Below are 17,943 nucleotides of genomic sequence, written 5' to 3' on the forward strand. Positions count from 1 at the left end.
GGCCAAGGGCTTGGAAATAGACATATCGGTTCTTTTCTATGCACATTGATAAGGATTCGACTAACCAGTACGTTTCAACCTTAGCATTCAGATGGGAGTTGTTGCATGAATCCGCTGGATTTTCCACCTAGGCAGTCTCGTCTTGCCAAGGTTATGCAAAGCTAGCAGCGTATCAATACCGCTTCTTCAAGTGTATGTGTATCTACCATGTAGGTGATACGGTCCACGATATATTCCATGCATATACATCCCCCCACCTCTCTGATATGTATGACTTTTACATTAGCACAGGGCGCTTACAAGGAGCCACCTACCAACTCCATCCCGTCCTTGCGGATATCCTAATACATAGATGTAGACCAACAGTAGTCTTTCTAAACTCCAGCGCTGAAACATGGAAAATTCATAAAAGCTGTCCCAGAATAAAGCACGCAAAGGTTTTAAAACCAGTCGGCTACAGAGTGGCGAATCCTGCCAAAAAGCCCGGCTTCCTCCTCCATTTAAAACGATGTGGCATCGTCTTCCTCTTCCTCTTCGTCGTCTGAGTGGACTTCGCTCCCCTCTTCTTCTTCGTCCCAACCTTCTGCTTCGAGACCCTCGCCCCTGATCCCAAAACTGAGTAAGAACCCGACGAATGATACGCCAGCGAAGATTCCAAAAGCGAGAGCTTCGCCTTTGGGCTGGACGCGCACTGCAGCTGTGAAGAGGCTGCCGGAAATGAATGGTCCAACCGCTCTACCGGCAGCAGAGAGAGTCTGCGCGAGGCCATTGAGGGTGCCAAGGACGTTGTGATTGGGAGCTGAATTCGTAATCTATGAGGCATGCCAGTCAGTGTAACGTTCGCAGTAAGCCTTGGAATCACCTACCAATAATAGCGCAGAAGTGAGTCCGCCAACTGCAGCAACAGTTTTGATGATCAAAACCGCGCCGAGTTCAGCCCACAGCCAGGCTTTTGAACTACCAAGGCCTTTCGGGCCGCTGCTGTCCTTGTAACCCACCCATGGCATCAGGAGAAATGCTACTACGAATGCAGCTAAGCTGACCCGATAGGTCGTCTTGTTGCCAATCTTTTCTCTCAGTTTGCCGTAGATTCCGATCTGGAAAAGAATGGTGATAGAGCCAGCGAATGCCAAAGAAAAGCCAATCTCTTCGGGAGAGAGGTCGCGGCCTGTTGGAGGACGACCGGCCGCAAATATTGGGTACAGGGAATTATAAGAGATGTTTGCGAGTTGAAAGATGAAATAAGTGAGGAGTAGCAATATCGTGTCGCGGTTGAACACCTCCTTTCTCGCGAGATTCTCGCCGTGTATTTCGGGGAACAGCAAGGGCGCTGAAGTAGATCGATCAGAGTCCTCGCCGTCCTCCTCTTGTACTCCATCGAGATGCTGGTGGCGGGTAGTATCCCGTCTTCCCTTTCCAAGCATTCCGCGCATGTATGTGGGTCGAGTCGAGCTCGTGAACTGCCATAGCCGAGAGAACAAATCTCCTATCCGTTTTCCTAGTGGTGGTAGTTCTCGAGCTTCCTCCAAACTCTCTTCTAGTAGAAACATGGAAAGTACCAAGTCTATCACTAGTACGGCGGCCGAGAAAAGGTTCGGCAACAGATACGGATAAGGATTTGGTTGGCCTTTTTTCAATGGGTTTGTCTTCAACACCATCAAGCCTCCCACAATGGGTCCCGTTATGCCACCAATGCCGTACACAACTGGGAGATAGGTAAAGGCCTTTGACTGATTACTGCGGTCCGTAATTTCGCCCAGACACGTCGACACAACGCCCGCATTGCCGTTGACCAAGCCCATGAGCAATTGTACGATGATAGCCTGCCACAACGTCCTACAAAACCCGAAAGCGACAAAGCAAGCTGCTGTCAGCAGTGTGCCCGTCAATATCACTGGCTTCCGGCCTATCCGGTCCGACAGCCACCCCCAGAAGAAGTTTGTCGCAAATTGTGCCAGCGCGAACGACGATGCGATCAACCCCACGTATAGCCCCACTTGTGAGTCTTCCACTTCGGGGAATGTAGAGGCCATCTCGGGCAGGTATGGGCTTATTGAATTGAGGGCTGTCTGCTCTGCCAACGCTATCACGGCCAGAATCGCGAGCTGTTTCTTGGGGAGGGGCGACTCGTGGTGGCCTTCCTCGGAGTCCGATCCATGGCTATGGCCGCCATTGTTATGGGGAGGAGATTGAGATATGGGGCGCCCGCGGTTGGCTGGAGGCTTGGTCGGGAAGGTCTGATAGTGCAATGTGGAGGACTTTCGACGTGGCTCCATGCCCGGCTTCGAGGCACGCTTCATCGTGGGTTGGAGGCGTCAGCGAAGAAGAGCTATAGGCCGGCGGGGGCGCGAGCAATGCCCTTTCAAGGCAGAAGAAGGGATGCAAGCGTGCACTCCCATAAGGGCCACACGAGCAAACGAACGATAGCAAAGGCGTGTTGGGTGTTTGTAAGGGTGACGAGGAAGTTGGTCGCGGTTTGAGCTGCAGACGTCGCGCTTGGCGCCTTCTGGTGATGGCACGAGAACAGCAAGAGCCTTCACTTAATGGCTGTCGGCATAATCAGCCTTTTACTACCTGATTCTTGCACCGATCACGGCACCAAAAAGTCGTTATTCGCAATAACTACTGTTCATATCAATTTATTTAGATTATACAGTATTTCAAAGATTCCAAGGTTCTGTGATGATCCCTCAAAATATCTGACCAGTGACAGCGGCTTAAATAAGATTCCTCTCCCTTTCATTGGTTCCGCGGAGGATATTCAACGCCAACCTTGAGAATAAGTCGACTGGTCGATAGAACTCCCTCCTCGATTTTTCCAAGTCGATTGCATAGAACACAAATTTTAGAGACTTCTTAAATTCATCAAGCTCAATCATGGTTAGGGCATCCTGACTGCGGTGTTGAGAAAGTCAGGACTTCAGTAATCCACAACGGAAAGACCCCATATCCTTCTCTCGCCTTCTGCTCACAAGAACCGAAAGTTGCATTTTCCGCATCTCCAAAATGCTCTCTTCTCCGTCAAGTGGGCCGCTTTCCCAATGCCGTAGCGAAGATGATCAAGGAGTTCGGACTCAGAAGGTACGGCCTTCAACTGCAAAGTCCGAAGTGGTGGATGATTGCATCGAGCCCTGGAGTTCCAGGAAGGCACGCAGGTTCAAATGCAAGACTATGTTTCTAGCGTAGATCGGAGGGGTTCCGGAGAGCCTCTGCCGAGAGATCAGCTAGATCAGTGCAAGTCTCCCAAGCCCACCCCACAGGCAACAACGTTCACTTCGGGGCCGTATTCAGCAGGGACCAAACCCGCAACTACGTCGTCGCAGTATTCGGATTTCTCGGGAGATATTCACGTCTCAGGAGGATGCGTGCTGCAGTGGCTATAGTAGTGGCTAGAGTGGGGACCTGTCAGCGGGATGGCTGTGCAGTCCTACACTTGGATGAGGCGCTGATCAGCCCGCTAGCCATATCGCTCACAAACTTGCCAGCATCATTTGTATGCTATTCTATAGTACCTTAGGGCTAGCATAGCTACTCAGAATTCATTGACGTGGGGACTGGTTTGAGTGACAGAGGGTTCGCAGAAGACTTCTTGATAGTTTGAAGCTACTCGCTCATTCGCCCCTCTGTATCTCAAAGTAGAATAGATTCGAATGACGTTTGTCAGTGAGCGCCCTTTGGGAATTGAGTATGAGTAGTCGAAGAGGAGTCAGTTCCCTGGGTCGTAGTGGGTGGGGGGGCTCCAAAATGACCGCTCCACACCCATGGCTCTTTGTGCAAGGCACAGGCCGATCTGACGACAGCGATAGGCTGGCGGAGATCGCTAGCAGGGTGGTAAAATACAACCTTAAGCTGAGGCCTGGGATTTGGTTGAGGCTGAAATGCTTGGAAGAACCAACATTGGAGATTGGACCGAAGGAAACAAGAACATGACGTGAGAGTGACTGCTTATTGATCTCCATGACCGGCCGATCACCGACGCTTCGCTGTTAGTATTTGGCTGCTATTGGGCAACCCTAAAACGTTATTCAGTCCACCGGCGACTTGGTGCATCAGCTGGTCGGGTTCCAGCGCGTGGAACGGAGTGACTGCTCGATCGAGCTTGATCATGATCTGGTGTGGCACACCACACGGTGGCTGACGCAGAGCCTCTCAGCCAAAGCAGGGGGGTGAGTCGACAGGTGCATGCCAGCCTCTGTCAGTATCGGGGAATATGTCGCTGCTAGGATCAACAGAGAATTTTAAGGTTGTTCTTGATCCCGCCGCCACAGGTCTCAGCCGCATCCCGAGACATTGGGGCCAGTCCGAGGCTGCCGGTGACTTGTAGCTACTTCGCGACTTCGTAACTTCGTAACGTGCGAGATACGTGACGACCTCGCTTCAACCATAGCACCTGGGTGCGTTGGGCCTAGGAAAGCACGAGAGTAACGATGGACGATGGGTTTCCTCTCTTGAAAGAACACGATACGGTGAGCCGCGGTTGCGCGGTGAAGATCGTGGAGTTGCGGTGGAGTTTGTGAGGCTGAGCACCGCTCGGGCAGCCAAGGCGGCCGTGGCCGACGCCATCTGTGGCACGGTTGGCCGCTTTGCTGGTTTTAGAGTGGCACATGTTGGCGCTTTGCCTGATGAAGAAGCGGATAACGTGGCGGTTAAGGCCAAACATCGCTTAGGGCTATAAGCTGGAATCAGCCCCAGCCTTCACCTGCAACACCACATGGCCCACGCTTCATCATTATCACGCATCGCGTCCCCAGACATGGCCCCAAACCACCCCTCTGTATCTGCGCGGCGATACCAACTGCCAGCTCCACTTGCCCAAGTGCCGGACCAGCTGCTGACGCTTGCAAACTGACCTGAGAGTTAGCCATCTGCTTGCCTAACCTCGTTGCCGCAGCCTTGTGCCCTCCTTTGGAACAGTATCCTATCCGCAAGGGCTTTGATTCCCTCTTTCGAGGGCCATCTCCACTACTGCTCACTCTTCGCAGTCATCCACTCTCCAAGGTGTGCCCAATCCGACGGCGGACATGGAGTCTTCGTACGTCTGAAGCGTGGCGTGACGCTGGAGAGGGCATCAGCATCATGATCATCGGGAGAGCCGCACCTTCCTGAGCCACTCGTGGCTTGTCAGTGGCTGGTGACTGCCTTAGCTCTACCATGTCTTACTAGACGACATGCGGGAGATCAACGAGTCCGTCGAGTGTTCCTAGGATTAGTTTCATTCTTATTTTCAGTGATCAAATCACACCTCTCCATTCATCAGGGCTGAATGTGGCCTTTACCTTTTCCGTCATGTCCCGTCGACCCGTTCTAGTTGGGCTTGCATCTGGAAAGTCCCCCAAAGGGCGCGTGGTGGTTCAGCTTCGTTCCCACCCACACCTCGTATTGCGGCAAGGTTTCACCTCACCCGGTAGTGATCCATGGCTACCTCGTGGGGCTCGTAGGCTGCGCAGGGGCTTCGTTAAAGTTGTTGGTTCTAGCATCTTATTCGTTCATGTCAAAGGCTTGGTGTTCTTAATATCAGCTTAATCTCACGGCATGCCCAGCGTACAAATATGTATATAGGGCCATGGAAAGACCTTCAACATGACTTCACCACCGCAAGAAGATCCTTCCACATCATCTCCAGAAGCATATCAACATTCGCCTGCCCACCACAGTATACCACTCTCAAGCTATCTCACAGTTCCTGGCAGACCCGAAACCCGAAGCCGAAGAAACGTTCTTCCTGGCCCAAACTTGGACGAGCTCAACGACCCTGATCAGTATCTTGACTCGACAATCGTCCTAAGTCCCGAGCTGATATCAAACCCCGAGCCAATACCAGTCCTTCCGTCACAAGTTCTTCGGTCGCAGAACGACCCCTTCAGCCCAGCCACCACCTCGCCATCAGAATCGCTATCCCTTCAGTCCCGTGTGGATTTTAAAGACTGGCCAACACCAACATTTATGTCTATCTACTCTGCATCATCCCAGGACTCAGAGTACAGCATCCCACCAGCCCGTCCGTATAAGCTTCCTACTTTCGACACCATGTCAGACTCACGGAAAATCTCATTGGTATGTGTGCACTGCTCGAGCCTTTTTATTCACACATGTTGAATATGCACGTCTCTCGTGCAACTTACTAGCATGGCTAATTCCAAAAAAAACAGGCTGAAAAGGACCAATTGATATCATCTCTGCGCGCGCATAGAATCAATACGCTGCTTGAACTCAGACGCATCGAGAAGGCTTTCGCTCTACTTGGCTCGCCAGATGTTACTGAACCCATGACATCTGCCTGTAAGTTGGCGGAAATATGAATTAGTACTCGAAAGCAATTATTGACCGACTCATAGGGTCCTACTACGTCAACTCCCATAATTTGCTCACAGAACTGCGAGCACTTACGAAAAACTATCCTTTCAGGTATGCATATCCTTTTCTGTCACTCGCTTCGACCCAGCTTACACTGTTACCAGTGCCGAAGTTTTGGAGGAGGCAAAGCGCCGGGTGTACTCCGATCCCAATAGTAATCGTAGTTGGAACTTTTGCTGGTTGGTGCTGAGCAAGGTGCAGACCGAGTAAGTTGAAACTCTACGAAGTAGTCGAGAAGGCATGGCCGCTAAAATTTTCTAGTGGACTGATTCCATATTACGCCCAATATCAGGCCTCACAACCCACGATGTGGGGCAATCGGCAACCGACCTCAGAAGGCGTTACGCAACTCACAAATGCTTTTGTGGCGGAATGGAACTGGGCGCTCGGACAGATGCTCCGCAACTGGGAGCAGCCTCCTAGCAGATAGGCGGCTTCATTGACCTTCAATCACGACCACCCCTGGAGAGCACGCACTTCCACCGCGCGCATCTCTGCTCCACCCATCTTGATGATGGTCACTCAGTCCTTTCCCCATCTTCGGCCGTTTCATTGCCGTTTAAAAAGTCTTTCTATCGCTTCCCGCATCTCGCGTCAAGAGCAGCAGTTCTATTTATTACGGCTTAGCGTTCTTCCTTCATTTTGCAAGCGCTGCATACGCGATACCCCCGACCTTGCAACATTTTCTTCGACGGTTTCTTCCTAGGATACCATTGGACTTTTTCGATTTCAGGCGCTCAGTTGACACTGGCCGTTCAACTCTGCAATGTTTCCAGTACTCCGTGTGTAGTGCTGGTCTACACTCTCGTTGCAATTGTGGTTTCATTTCTTTTCACATCTATACAGTTTGGATCATCCTCTATGTATTTTCTACCTTTTTGTTAGCCTTAGATTTCAATCAACAGAAACGTTCGCTCCACCCGTAACAAAACTGGAAAATGTCGCACAACCCAAATGGCACACTGAACTCCATCTATATTGACAACAAAAGCATTGGAGTTCTAGTATAGGAGATACATCACATAATACGCCAGAGTCTTAGCCAAAGAACAAAATGCACGCACTGTAGTCCGTGCTTCTGAGACTTACATTAGCAGCCCTAGATATCAGCTTCGTCCGTTTTGTTTCCGCTATTCTTAATCTTGGGATGGATGGAGCTGAGTACGTATTTGAAACAGAAATAAGATCAGAACTAAATCGAAGGAGATTTTACGAAGAATATCGGTGAAATGTCATCCAGGGATCAGCTCAGCATATACATCCGCAGCTGTCTAGCGTACTCCTTAGCGTGTCTAGAAATCTTTTGAGCAATCACCCTAACGCGATTGGAATGAAAACTTCTATTCATGAAAGTCCTCTGCCCAGACTGAACGTCTGTATAATTTGTAGTTCTCTCATACCACGTATTGGCGCGAGAGATAATCCTTCAAAAATCGCAGCAGATCAGATCACGTGTGGCCCACGTGACAAGAACAATGCCATCATCGAAAGCCACTTATGTGACAAGATTTTCATGCAGCAATAGACAGTACTTTCAAATCACTATTAGAATAGGACGTAACAAGAGATGTTCACATAGGACATCGGCCTCCTCCACCTCCCGCGATCCGATCTCTACAACCTGCACTACCCAAAGCCTCACCTGCAGCCCTCCCCTCCCACCTCCTTCCCCAAAGCGCCCTCTCCGCGAAATGCTGACGCCCAGCGGCGCCAGCCAAAAGCTTAGCCCCCGTTCTCCAATCCGCAGTATCAGAGCCGCCGCACAGCGCCCTACGCGATCGCAAACAGGGCAGCTCGGTAGAGGCGCCCCGATCGCCGCGCTTACTTTCCGCGAAAGGCAGCTCGCAGCACGGGGCGGGTTGCTGGAGTGAGTAACAACGCGTGCGATCTTGGCTGGTGATTGCTAGCGCTGGATGGCGTGATTGGTTGGATGGGGAGAGGGACGGGTATTGAAGGTAATGGCTGGGCTGGGATGGGAAAGGTAGGTAACAGTAAGTCAGGGTTACGGGGTGGTTATTTTGGGTCCGAGTGAAGGGAATGGGGATAAGTATGGGCTTGGCCGCGGGTTGGAGCGGTTCCTGGTTTCTTCTTGATTCTTGGTTCTGCTACTGCTGGTCTTGAGTCTTTCGCGTTGAAGTGAAGAATATACTTGTGGGATTGAGTCTGTTGTGCCCGGCGATTTTTGAAGCTAGGTGTGCTGTGCTTCAGAGCGTACCTGCAAGTGAGTATCACAGCTTATATGGTCCTAGAGGAAGTGGTTACAAGGCAATTATCCCTCCGTTTCACCGTCTGACACCATCGCCCAGCTCTACATAAATCTACCTCTACCTCTCTCTGTTGGACCCGAACCCATAACCAAGCCATATCCGCCTCGAAGACTCCAAAGCCACTCCACAAAAACCACAACTATGTCTTCCGCTACCCCAACTCACCGCCTCCTCCCCCGCCTCGCCCTCAAAGACAAAGCGGCCATCGGCATCGGCGTCCCACTAGGCCTCATTCTCGTCCTGATCTTAGGCACCATGCTGTGGCTCAACATGCAGAAGCGTCGCCACGGTCCCGTCACCGAGTTGGACGTGGACGGAACCGAGCTCGAGGCGCAGAAGAAGGCGGCTGCGAACCCAGTCAACAACGCGCAGATTCGGTGGAAGCCGTACTAGATCAAGTGTCGGGGAACATGGGAGGGGCGGGAAGCTTTCGAGATATGTAGCGGAGAGTGGGGTTGGGTCGATCGATTGCGGGGACGAAGTCTTATTCGCGGGATGGATCAGATCATGCGGAGGAGTTGCGTCAAAAGCGCGATGAGTGAGAATCACGGCGGTGCTCATGGCGGCGCTCATGGATGAGTATATCACATTGGGTGGCGTCAATCGGTTGCTTTTATCTCGGTCGAGCTAGAAACGCTCTATCGAGCATTTCACTCAGCTTCTTCCACACACGGACCTTCTCGAAGGCTGAAAATATAAGGCTATAATACCTTGAAGGACCTTGTGTCTGCAAAGCTGCGGCCTTCGCGCCCAACGCGATTGTAGTCATTCCGTTTAGGTCAGGAGACGGGGCATGACCAATATCTCTCTGACTTTCCCTCGTGAATCTACCGTCTGAGGCTGCTTGCGAGGAGCACAGTGTCCTCCTATGCGCGTATTGGCTTCTTGATTAAAGACTAGATCGTATCGCGCTACGGTCCGCGCCTAGTCCTACGCAACTAGTCATCGGAGAAGGGCAATCAGTCGACCAGACCCGTTACAACCTTTACATTTCGTCGACAGCGTCTCATCTCTGTGCATCTTGTATATCCGGAAGGCCCTTGCCCCGTCCTATGCTCGTCTCGAGGATGGTCACGTGAATCACTTTTGATTGAAATCGGATCACGGTTCTCGTCCAATGAAGGAAGAAGGCAGACGTGTGGATACGCAACGAACGAGCAGCAGGTAGTCCAGATGTGGCGAAAGGCCTTGCCATTGTAGGCCGGTGATATGATTGTCGGTTGGAGCTGGGTGGCGGAGAAACCTCCACACCGCTGTCACTAGCAGCATCAAGGGTATCACTTCGGTCGCGAAGACATCTAAGTCCTCTGGGTAGGAGTAGATTAGACGATTTCAAGTGAATCCAGGTGTGAGGCGAATCTTAACCTCGATTCGCTCGAGCCGTGTGAATGGAAAGGTTCTGTCGTACTCTGATCAAGATCGTCGACATTTTGGAGGTCCCAATTCGTCTGTTCGGCCATCAACGACGTTCCACTGGACTCATAGGCTCAGCTGGAGCTTCCACAGGTGCCTGTACCGAGCTGAGCTCCACTGGTGCCGTCTGTATAGGCTGTTGTTGTAGATCGGGGCTCTTATACGCGTAGGCTTGGTCGCCAAAGGGATTCTGCTGATACGGTTGTTGGTAGTATGCAGACTGGTACGACGCCCTTGGATCAGCTCCCGGATTGTATGTGCCGGCGGGAGCAATCATCGGAGCAGCGCTTTCGTCCCGTTTCCGCGCCTCTCTTTTCCGCAACATCCATATGTACCACAGCAAGCCAGCGACCGCGGCAAGAAATATTGGTCCCAGTACGGCGCCTGCAATCCAAATCTTGCTATCGGAATTCTTCTTCGGAGTGGAGGTTGCGGAGGATGTCTCGCTGGAGGTTGTGGCAGTGCCGATCGACGAGGAGCCCGTGGATTTAGCAGTCGGTGTTCGCGTTATGACTACTGCTTCAGGAGGTGTCCTGTAGGCCGTCCAGTTGCTCGCTCCGCATCCAATGTACAAAAATGGTTTCTGGTCATTGGAGTCCTGAGATATAGTAGCAGTGCGGCAAACAGAATTCGCGGTCCCACTGTTATAGAGTATGATTAGAACATGTCGCGAAAAGAATGCTAAAGGTAGACCTACCACGTAGCACTGCCGCCTCCAGATTCGAATATTAGTGACGTGCTAGCACAACTGGTCCACATTGAACAGTCTGCATTGGTCACAGACGTCGGGCAGCATCGACCCCATGTCGAGGTCTCATACCATGTCGAATCCGATGGACAGTATTGAGGTTCCCCTGCGAACAGTCAATGAGAGTCGCGTAAGGGCTTTAAGGAAGTAGCACTCACATGCAGAGCCGCCTGATGTAGTTGGAGACCAATAGCCAATGAACTTCGCGTCAGTAATGAGTGATATCGTCGGGGTCGCGGTCGTTGTCTGGGCGCGTACTACGCTGAGGAGGTAAGTTGACAAGTACAGCTGCAGCAAACGACGTATAGATAGCTCTTTATGCGCCATATTGTCGTCTTGCAGTTACGAAGAGCGGGGAGTGTTGAGGATAGAAACAAATCAGACCTTGGATAGCTAGAAATGCCCCGAGGAAGACGTAATCAGGGCACTTGCGCAACCCTTAATTCCGCCTCCCAGGCCCACATACGTCAAAATAAAGCGCGCTAAGCAGACTTAATCTAAATATCGAAGTCCTACCCTTGTACGTTGTAACTCTCCGCAGGATCTCCCAAGTCTTTGAAGCCGGTACGTGATATTAAGAACGTACTGGATCAACGCCAGGTGATCATTGAATTCTCGTCCTGCTCGCTACAACATCAACTACGGCCAGGTCCAGATGACGACAGACGGGAAACGAGATGAGCTGCTGCGGTGGCTGGGCGTTGTTTTAGCGCTGATCCAACCCCACGGCGGGTGACCTGCTAGAACTTCAGGCCGTTTGAAACATTTATATGGGGATCGCCGACTCCCAGGCGTTCTCCATCCAACTGTCAATAACAGCCAAGCTATCCATGAAACCTTCCGCAAATCTACTCAAACTGACAGCTTTGCAGGAAGTTCATGTCCATTCGAAGTTGGCCACAATAGATTGGGGGCCAAAGCCAAGCCCTTGACAAGGTAACGAGGTAACGCTGAGGCAGATTCGAGAACATCCGACGTCCATTTTAGCAGCTTCATTATCCAAATCGTCCGAAGTAAGACCCTCAGATCATAAATCATGAAGAAAGATTCAAAGTCGCCGGCTCAGGGCAAAGGTGAAAAGTTTTCAGGGCCCCTACAAATCGGGTCACTCGTCTCCGTCCAGCATCAAGTTTTCCGGTAGGTGTCGAGGGCACAAATGCTCTACAACATCCTCTGCTACGGTCGACACGCCATAGCCCGTGGGTTTCAATGATAATTTCCTACTGATGGTTTAGTGAAAGGTGGGCTACTGTGCCTCGAAAGCTTGAGAATCTAAAAATAGAAGGTACGTAGATACTCTCGCGGGAAGTTGTGAAGAATGTTGGAGTTGTGAAGCTCAAGGAGAAGGAGGAAAAAAGGGTAAAGAAGAGCGCGTTATCGATTTAAACTTAACCCAGAAATTGCGTTGGACGCCCGATGAGCAATCGATCGAGGGTTATTCTGAGCAATGCCTAGATTCGGTTTTGGTCACGTGACTCTCAAAACTCTCAATCTCTGAAAGAGGCGACCTATCATCTTCAACAGCTTACAGCTTTGGAGAATAACTTGATCATTCGAGTTTCCATTCCTCTTATTCCCCTGAGATTCGGAACCGAAACTGACTCGGGGCCCTTCTGGCAAATACCGTGGAGCATAAAATGTGCATGGAACACTACTGTAGGCTACGATAGGTTACACCAATCCTGAAAGAGAGCATTATTTCCACGTCTTTCGGCGCTATGTGTGGCCCCGCTGCAAGGCAGGTGCCACAATTCTGAGTAGCACTTGCATTTCATTTATATATCTCCGGTGACAAGCAAGGGTGCATGGCAGAGAAGACGTCGAAGTAGGCCAGTAGATAAAACTGTTCGAGTAGACCGCTATCTCCTCGCCTCAATCCTTCTTCGCGCCCATCTCTCAATTTGACACTCCACTCAACTCCCAGTAGTCTCTTAATCTCTTCCATTTCACTCTCCTATCAGAGCTAGCAGCTCAGATAACTACGGGCCATCCTAATTCCATATTCACCGAACCAAGCACAACGTTTCCATTCAAAGCAAGAGTTCAACGTAAGTGCTCTAATTGAAGAGCACCCCCACCCTATCTAACCACCGTCAGAAACCATGTCTCTCCCAACCTCAATCCCACCACCTCACTTCCGCCCTCCTTCAACCGCACCCCAGTCCAAGCCCGCCTCACTCCCCAGCATCCAAGCTGCTCTATCCGATCTTTTCGCAGGCGACTGGTACCTCGTTCGCTCCTCTATCCCCTTCTGGAAAGACAAACGCAACGTCCGCCTCAACTACAACCTCGCTCCTTCTGGCTCTCATATCGACGACACTGCATCTTACCAACCGGTGACCTCGAACACTGTCAAAACGCTAGTCGGGAAAAACACTCTAGTGGACGGCGAGACGGGAACGTACACGTGGCAAGGCAAGGGACTTCTTAGAGTTGCGAGTGGACGGTGGGAGGTTCTGAGTTTCACGGCGCGCGAGGGCGGGGATTGGATTCTTGTGTTTGCACATAAAATCGTATTCTCGCCGAGGGTCCAGGACAAAGACGATGGGGAGTACGTGTGTGAGGGGGTGGACGGAGCTTGGAGACGTGGGTGACTGGGGTCTTGGAAGGGGGTGTGCGTGAGGTGAGGAGTGAAGCAAGAAAGTCCTTCCCGGATTGAGTCGAGGCATGCGCATGGCGGTTTGTTGAACGAATTCAAAGCACAATCAGATGACTGATTGCTCCACTTGGAAAGAGAGATGCATTCGCAGCGAGTGTGAGGAGGAACGAATACTCTTGAACATAGAGCTACAAGACAGAGCAGAGCGTTCACACAGTTTAAACTTCTGTCGTTCCTATCTCGCAAGAATAATGGGAGTTCTTATAACCTCCTGGTCGAAAGCGAATGTGGGTCTTCTCTGTATCAATGGGGGCGCCTCTACTAGCTCCAGTAGCCCGTAATGCTCCCATCGGTTCCTTCATCAGTCCTAGCCAACCAGAAAGTACGCGGGCATCTTTGGGTGACCCGTGGGCCTCAGGGTGGGCATAAGGGCAGCAGACGAGGACGCCTGCTATCTTTTGGGGCGGCAACTGTCAGGGAGGAGCGGTGAGAGCTGCGGCAGGCGCATGACACCTCTTGTATGTAGCTTCACCTTCCTCCAGACCTCTCCTTCTCCTCTACATCCTCATCCTCATCATCGAATACCATACGTACGGCGGTCACTCTCTCCTGTTACGTAACAAGGTCCCAGCCTTGAGCGAGTGCTGAGCCTTAACATGCGTCCCGCAGACTTTATTCGTGCCGGCATAGGCTTCTCCTCCACCTTCTTCCAGAGTACAGTTCCCATCAATACCAAGACAGCTTCTATCGCCAGTTTACCTTCCAGCACTCCTTCAGGCTCTGTGGAGCCTTGTTCTCTGATCGCCAAATATGGAGGCGCCGGCTCACGCCTCCCTGCTCAAGTCGCATACGCCTGTCTAGTTTCGGTCCCAGTCGACGTAGAAGGAGACTCACAGCTCATAGACGATCTGAAAATATTATGGGAATGGCACTCTGAGACAGGATGGCTAAAGAATACCCCGAGTACGTGGGAGTTGGGGCCACTAGACGTGATCAAGGAGTTGGACGCCATCCAAGGAAATCTGTCGAACTACCGGAGTGAATACGAAGTGCAAAGAGACATCAAGTCCCTGGCGACACGAAGCGGAAATGGACATTTCCGGTATCAGCCAGATATTCTCCAGGTGTTTGCCTTCTATAGGGACTCCGCAATTGCCTCGATATCCGATGACGGTAACAGCCTTCCAAAAGTGTACGATGCGACAGACCTGGAGAAACAACAGAAAGAGAGTGACATCAAAATCTCAGCCATCTCCAAAATCAATGGGAAGGATATCGAGAGCTTCCTAGAGGAAATTGCTTCTGACTCATATTTCACAAACCTCGATGCGCGAGTCAACAGTCTTTTTTTGAAAGAGGCCAATGGATCACTGGGTTCGTTCTACAACCAAGAGGCGTATCAAGAGGACTGGACTAACGTCACATTCGCAAATGGTACTACGAAGAATTCTCAGAATCTGGCGGTTGTCTATCAAAACATCACCAACACAACTGATGGGCCGTCGTTCTACCGGGACTTCTGCCGGGGACAAATCTCAGGTTTCCGGAATAACTCAGCAGCACCATCGGCAATCCTCAAGAAAGCCACGCCAATTGAAAAACGGGCAAGCATCCCGAGCATCTATCCTACTTCCGTTGTCGAAGACAGTACTGGAGCAGTTGCCGGTTACTTCTTGGACGACTCAGGCTTTGAGGACCTAGCTATCCTCAAAATAGCTACATTCTTGTAAGTAAGACCCCAGTGGACATTCCAGACCTAGAGGGTTCAGTATTTTGTCCCCGTACTCCCCTTCTGTGCATTTCTTCTAATATGTACCGCATCTTTAGTCCTCACGACCCCACGGGCCGCGCGTCTCAATTGCTCCTCAGCAAGACATTCCAATTTATCGTCGCACAGTTCATGCGCGAGGCAGCCGCAGCCAATAAGACGAAGTTGATCATTGACTTGCGTGAAAACGGGGGCGGGCATGTGCACTTGGTGCTGGACACCCTCATGCAGCTTTTCCCTGGGGAAACGCCCTTCGCCGCCCATCGATACAGAGCCCAGGAGCAATTCCTGTTGATTGGTGATAGGGTGTCTGAGATTCATCACAACGAGACCATGTCAATCGGATTCCTTGCAAGTGGCTATGGTAAGTGCTACCATTGATCCTCCGTATTTACTATACACGAGCACAGCTGACTTGTACATAAAAGACGTCACCGATACTTTCAGGCACTGGGCTTATTGGCATTTCCTCGATGTGAATAACAAGAACTTCGCATCCTGGAAGGAATTTTATGGGCCACACACCTACAACAACGACACCTTCACAACCACTATACGATATAACGTAAGCCTCTTTCAGAGCCCGAGGTCTGTAAAGCTGATCACTAACGACTAGCCAGCTCTCCAACAGTGATCGGATCTCTACACTCCCCCCGGATGGTTTTCCTATCTCTAATACCACGAAAGCTCAATTTCAATTCTCCGTAGACAACACCGTCATGATGCTTGACGGTCTCTGCGGCTCTGCCTGCGCTTTCTTCCATGAAGAACTAAAGAACGTCGCCGGCGTCAAGAGCGTCGTCATCGGCGGCCGTCCGCAGACCGGCCCGATGCAAGCTCTCGGTGGAACCAAAGGAGGCGAGGTCATCTCCACCGTCCAGGTTCAAAAATACGGCGAGATTATGTTGGAGGCGACTAAGCTTCTAGGCGCCACTACCCTTTCCGGTACTGTGATCGAAAAACTCGCGAACACAAATCAAGCCCTCGTACGCATCGGCGACGGCCAATCTTGCATCCAGACACAGGATGAGATCCGCAAAGGAGACGATACCGAAGCGCCTCTGCAATACACCTACGAAGCGGCCGACTGCCGCCTCTGGCTGACGTCCGAGATGCTGTTCAATCCTACCGCTGCTTGGGAAGCGGTCTGGTCCGCGCATACGAACAACTCGCTCTGTGTGAAGAACTCCACGGGGGACAAGAGCAGCATCAGTGGCGGGTTTAAGCCGTTTGGACGAGGTTCTCTCCACGGAAAGATGAAGCAGGAGACTCCGACGAACACAACCAACAAACCATCGAGTCCCACATCAACGTCGGCGCAGACATCGTCAAAGGTGAATGCGGCGGCGCCACTGGGCCCTCAGTCATTGGGTTTCTTGGTTGCGGTGGCAGTAGCGTTAGTTGCGCTTTAAAGAGCTGATGGATTTCTTTGGCGTCAGGGAAGCGGTGTGGACGTGACAGGCACGGGTACATAGCCTCACCTTCCTTTAGACCTCTTCTTTTCCTCTACATCCTCATCCTTAGGTACCTTTCAATACAACCCGTGCAACGTCTATACTCTCCTATTGCGTGACATTTGGAGTGTATTTTGTGAAGCTTAAAAAAGACATAGATTCAGGCATTGTACAAGCTTTAAACCGTTACATCCAAGTATAGACTCCTCTGTTGATACATTCCACTGCTTGAGTAGTTGGATACCGGTGTTGCAATTTTCGAGCATCGTAGGAAAGTAAATGATGTTGAATTAGGAGTTAATATTCACTGGGAGGCTTCATCAGCACGGGTACCATATCTACCGCCCTTGAGTAGACATCCGTGTAGACAGTCTGAAGGCCTCTGCGACGTTTTCAAGCAGCCCGGATATCGTGTCTCGACGATTGAGAAATTGAATTCAAGCAGTGATCTTCCACGTCCTCGAGCGGGAAGACGGACTCGTGCTGAAACTGCCCCCGAGTCGCGACATGCGAACAGAACGCTTTGGCTGGTGTTCCAACGAGACGCTTTGACATATACTTTTCGATGCGATGTTTCCGTAAACACCAGCAAACAACGGAGTCTAGGCACCAGAACTTCTCTAGGCTGGATTCAAAGTAGAGACAGAATAGGACATGAATGTCATATTTTTCTGCGCCGACATTTGGCAATCTAACGGACTCATTGGATTATAATACGTAGCCGTAGTTGCCTTCGCGTGGCAGACGCGTCTGGCCTGCTCATTTTGTCCATATATCACAGCCTGACTAGGGTGAAGCGGCCCCTGGATCTTCATATGAAAATGGGATTATGACATCTGCAATATGGGAGGCGGGCTGTGTTTTGGGGCAATGGTGGAGCATTGGCCTTGGAGCTCCAAGAAAATATCTTTCGATGTCTAACTATATAGAATAGGAAAGAGAAAAGGGCCCACTGGTCAGCAAAAGGTATGTAGGCTTGGCAGGTAATTATTAGAAGTCGACAGGGCTACCCGGACCCTGCGATCGCGCTTTGGGAAAATGGCTGATGAAACGATTATGATCGACGCTAGCATAAACACTGGGGCTGCTTGAAATGAGCGGCTCCGTGGACTCTCCCGTCGTTGGGGGCTTGCCAGCAGCTCATGGCGTGTGTAAGAAGACGAGGGCTGAGACTCTGCGTGTCTGGGAGGAAGTGATGAGAAATAGCTGTATAGGCGTACGAAGGAGGGTAGAGGAGTGAGGTTGGGAACAGGCTTGCACTGCCACAGAGAAATCGATTACGGAAGATACTGGGAGATGTGCTACCCGGCGCTAGCTCTATTCTAAGGTGCAACGAGACG

The 17,943-nt window shown here is 51.1% G+C and overlaps 7 protein-coding genes across 7 annotated transcripts; 5 read left to right on the top strand and 2 right to left on the bottom strand.

Annotated features, from left to right (window-relative positions):
- Nucleotides 1-24: 24 nt before the first annotated feature.
- Nucleotides 25-2,465, bottom strand: BDZ99DRAFT_498610 (MFS general substrate transporter). The gene is made up of 2 exons (XM_033723585.1): nt 867-2,465; nt 25-812 (listed from the first exon to the last, which is right to left on the bottom strand). Exons 1-2 carry the CDS (start codon nt 2,298-2,300, stop codon nt 501-503), a joined length of 1,746 nt encoding a protein of 581 aa, XP_033577446.1. The 5' UTR covers nt 2,301-2,465; the 3' UTR covers nt 25-500.
- A 2,507-nt stretch (nt 2,466-4,972) lies between these two features.
- Nucleotides 4,973-5,545, top strand: BDZ99DRAFT_463062 (uncharacterized protein). Its single transcript, XM_033719994.1, has one exon. It carries the CDS (start codon nt 5,287-5,289, stop codon nt 5,521-5,523), a length of 237 nt encoding a protein of 78 aa, XP_033577447.1. The 5' UTR covers nt 4,973-5,286; the 3' UTR covers nt 5,524-5,545.
- A 482-nt stretch (nt 5,546-6,027) lies between these two features.
- Nucleotides 6,028-7,277, top strand: BDZ99DRAFT_508893 (uncharacterized protein; the record flags this gene model as incomplete). The annotated part of the gene is made up of 5 exons (XM_033724359.1): nt 6,028-6,054; nt 6,150-6,279; nt 6,336-6,405; nt 6,459-6,560; nt 6,616-7,277. The coding sequence occupies 5 exons, from the start codon at nt 6,028-6,030 to the stop codon at nt 6,782-6,784; spliced, it is 498 nt and encodes a 165-aa protein (XP_033577448.1). The 3' UTR covers nt 6,785-7,277.
- Nucleotides 7,278-8,363: 1,086 nt separating this feature from the next.
- Nucleotides 8,364-9,124, top strand: BDZ99DRAFT_313492 (uncharacterized protein). The gene is made up of 2 exons (XM_033714280.1): nt 8,364-8,608; nt 8,661-9,124. Exons 1-2 carry the CDS (start codon nt 8,594-8,596, stop codon nt 9,012-9,014), a joined length of 369 nt encoding a protein of 122 aa, XP_033577449.1. The 5' UTR covers nt 8,364-8,593; the 3' UTR covers nt 9,015-9,124.
- Nucleotides 9,125-10,080: 956 nt separating this feature from the next.
- On the bottom strand, nt 10,081-11,109 carry BDZ99DRAFT_476645 (uncharacterized protein; the record flags this gene model as incomplete). Its single annotated transcript, XM_033722071.1, has 3 exons — nt 10,081-10,675; nt 10,732-10,888; nt 10,941-11,109. 3 exons carry the CDS (start codon nt 11,107-11,109, stop codon nt 10,081-10,083), a joined length of 921 nt encoding a protein of 306 aa, XP_033577450.1.
- A 1,811-nt stretch (nt 11,110-12,920) lies between these two features.
- BDZ99DRAFT_364773 (uncharacterized protein) lies at nt 12,921-13,262 on the top strand (the record flags this gene model as incomplete). Its single annotated transcript, XM_033714731.1, has 1 exon — nt 12,921-13,262. A coding segment is annotated over one exon (342 nt), but the record flags the coding sequence as incomplete, so codon positions are not given.
- A 775-nt stretch (nt 13,263-14,037) lies between these two features.
- BDZ99DRAFT_498614 (uncharacterized protein) lies at nt 14,038-16,734 on the top strand (the record flags this gene model as incomplete). Its single annotated transcript, XM_033723586.1, has 4 exons — nt 14,038-15,107; nt 15,209-15,513; nt 15,578-15,714; nt 15,770-16,734. 4 exons carry the CDS (start codon nt 14,038-14,040, stop codon nt 16,559-16,561), a joined length of 2,304 nt encoding a protein of 767 aa, XP_033577452.1. The 3' UTR covers nt 16,562-16,734.
- Between the last annotated feature and the right edge of the window lie 1,209 nt (nt 16,735-17,943).

This window comes from Mytilinidion resinicola (genome assembly GCF_010093595.1).
Source record: "Mytilinidion resinicola strain CBS 304.34 unplaced genomic scaffold BDZ99scaffold_9, whole genome shotgun sequence".
Taxonomy (NCBI): domain Eukaryota; kingdom Fungi; phylum Ascomycota; class Dothideomycetes; order Mytilinidiales; family Mytilinidiaceae; genus Mytilinidion; species Mytilinidion resinicola.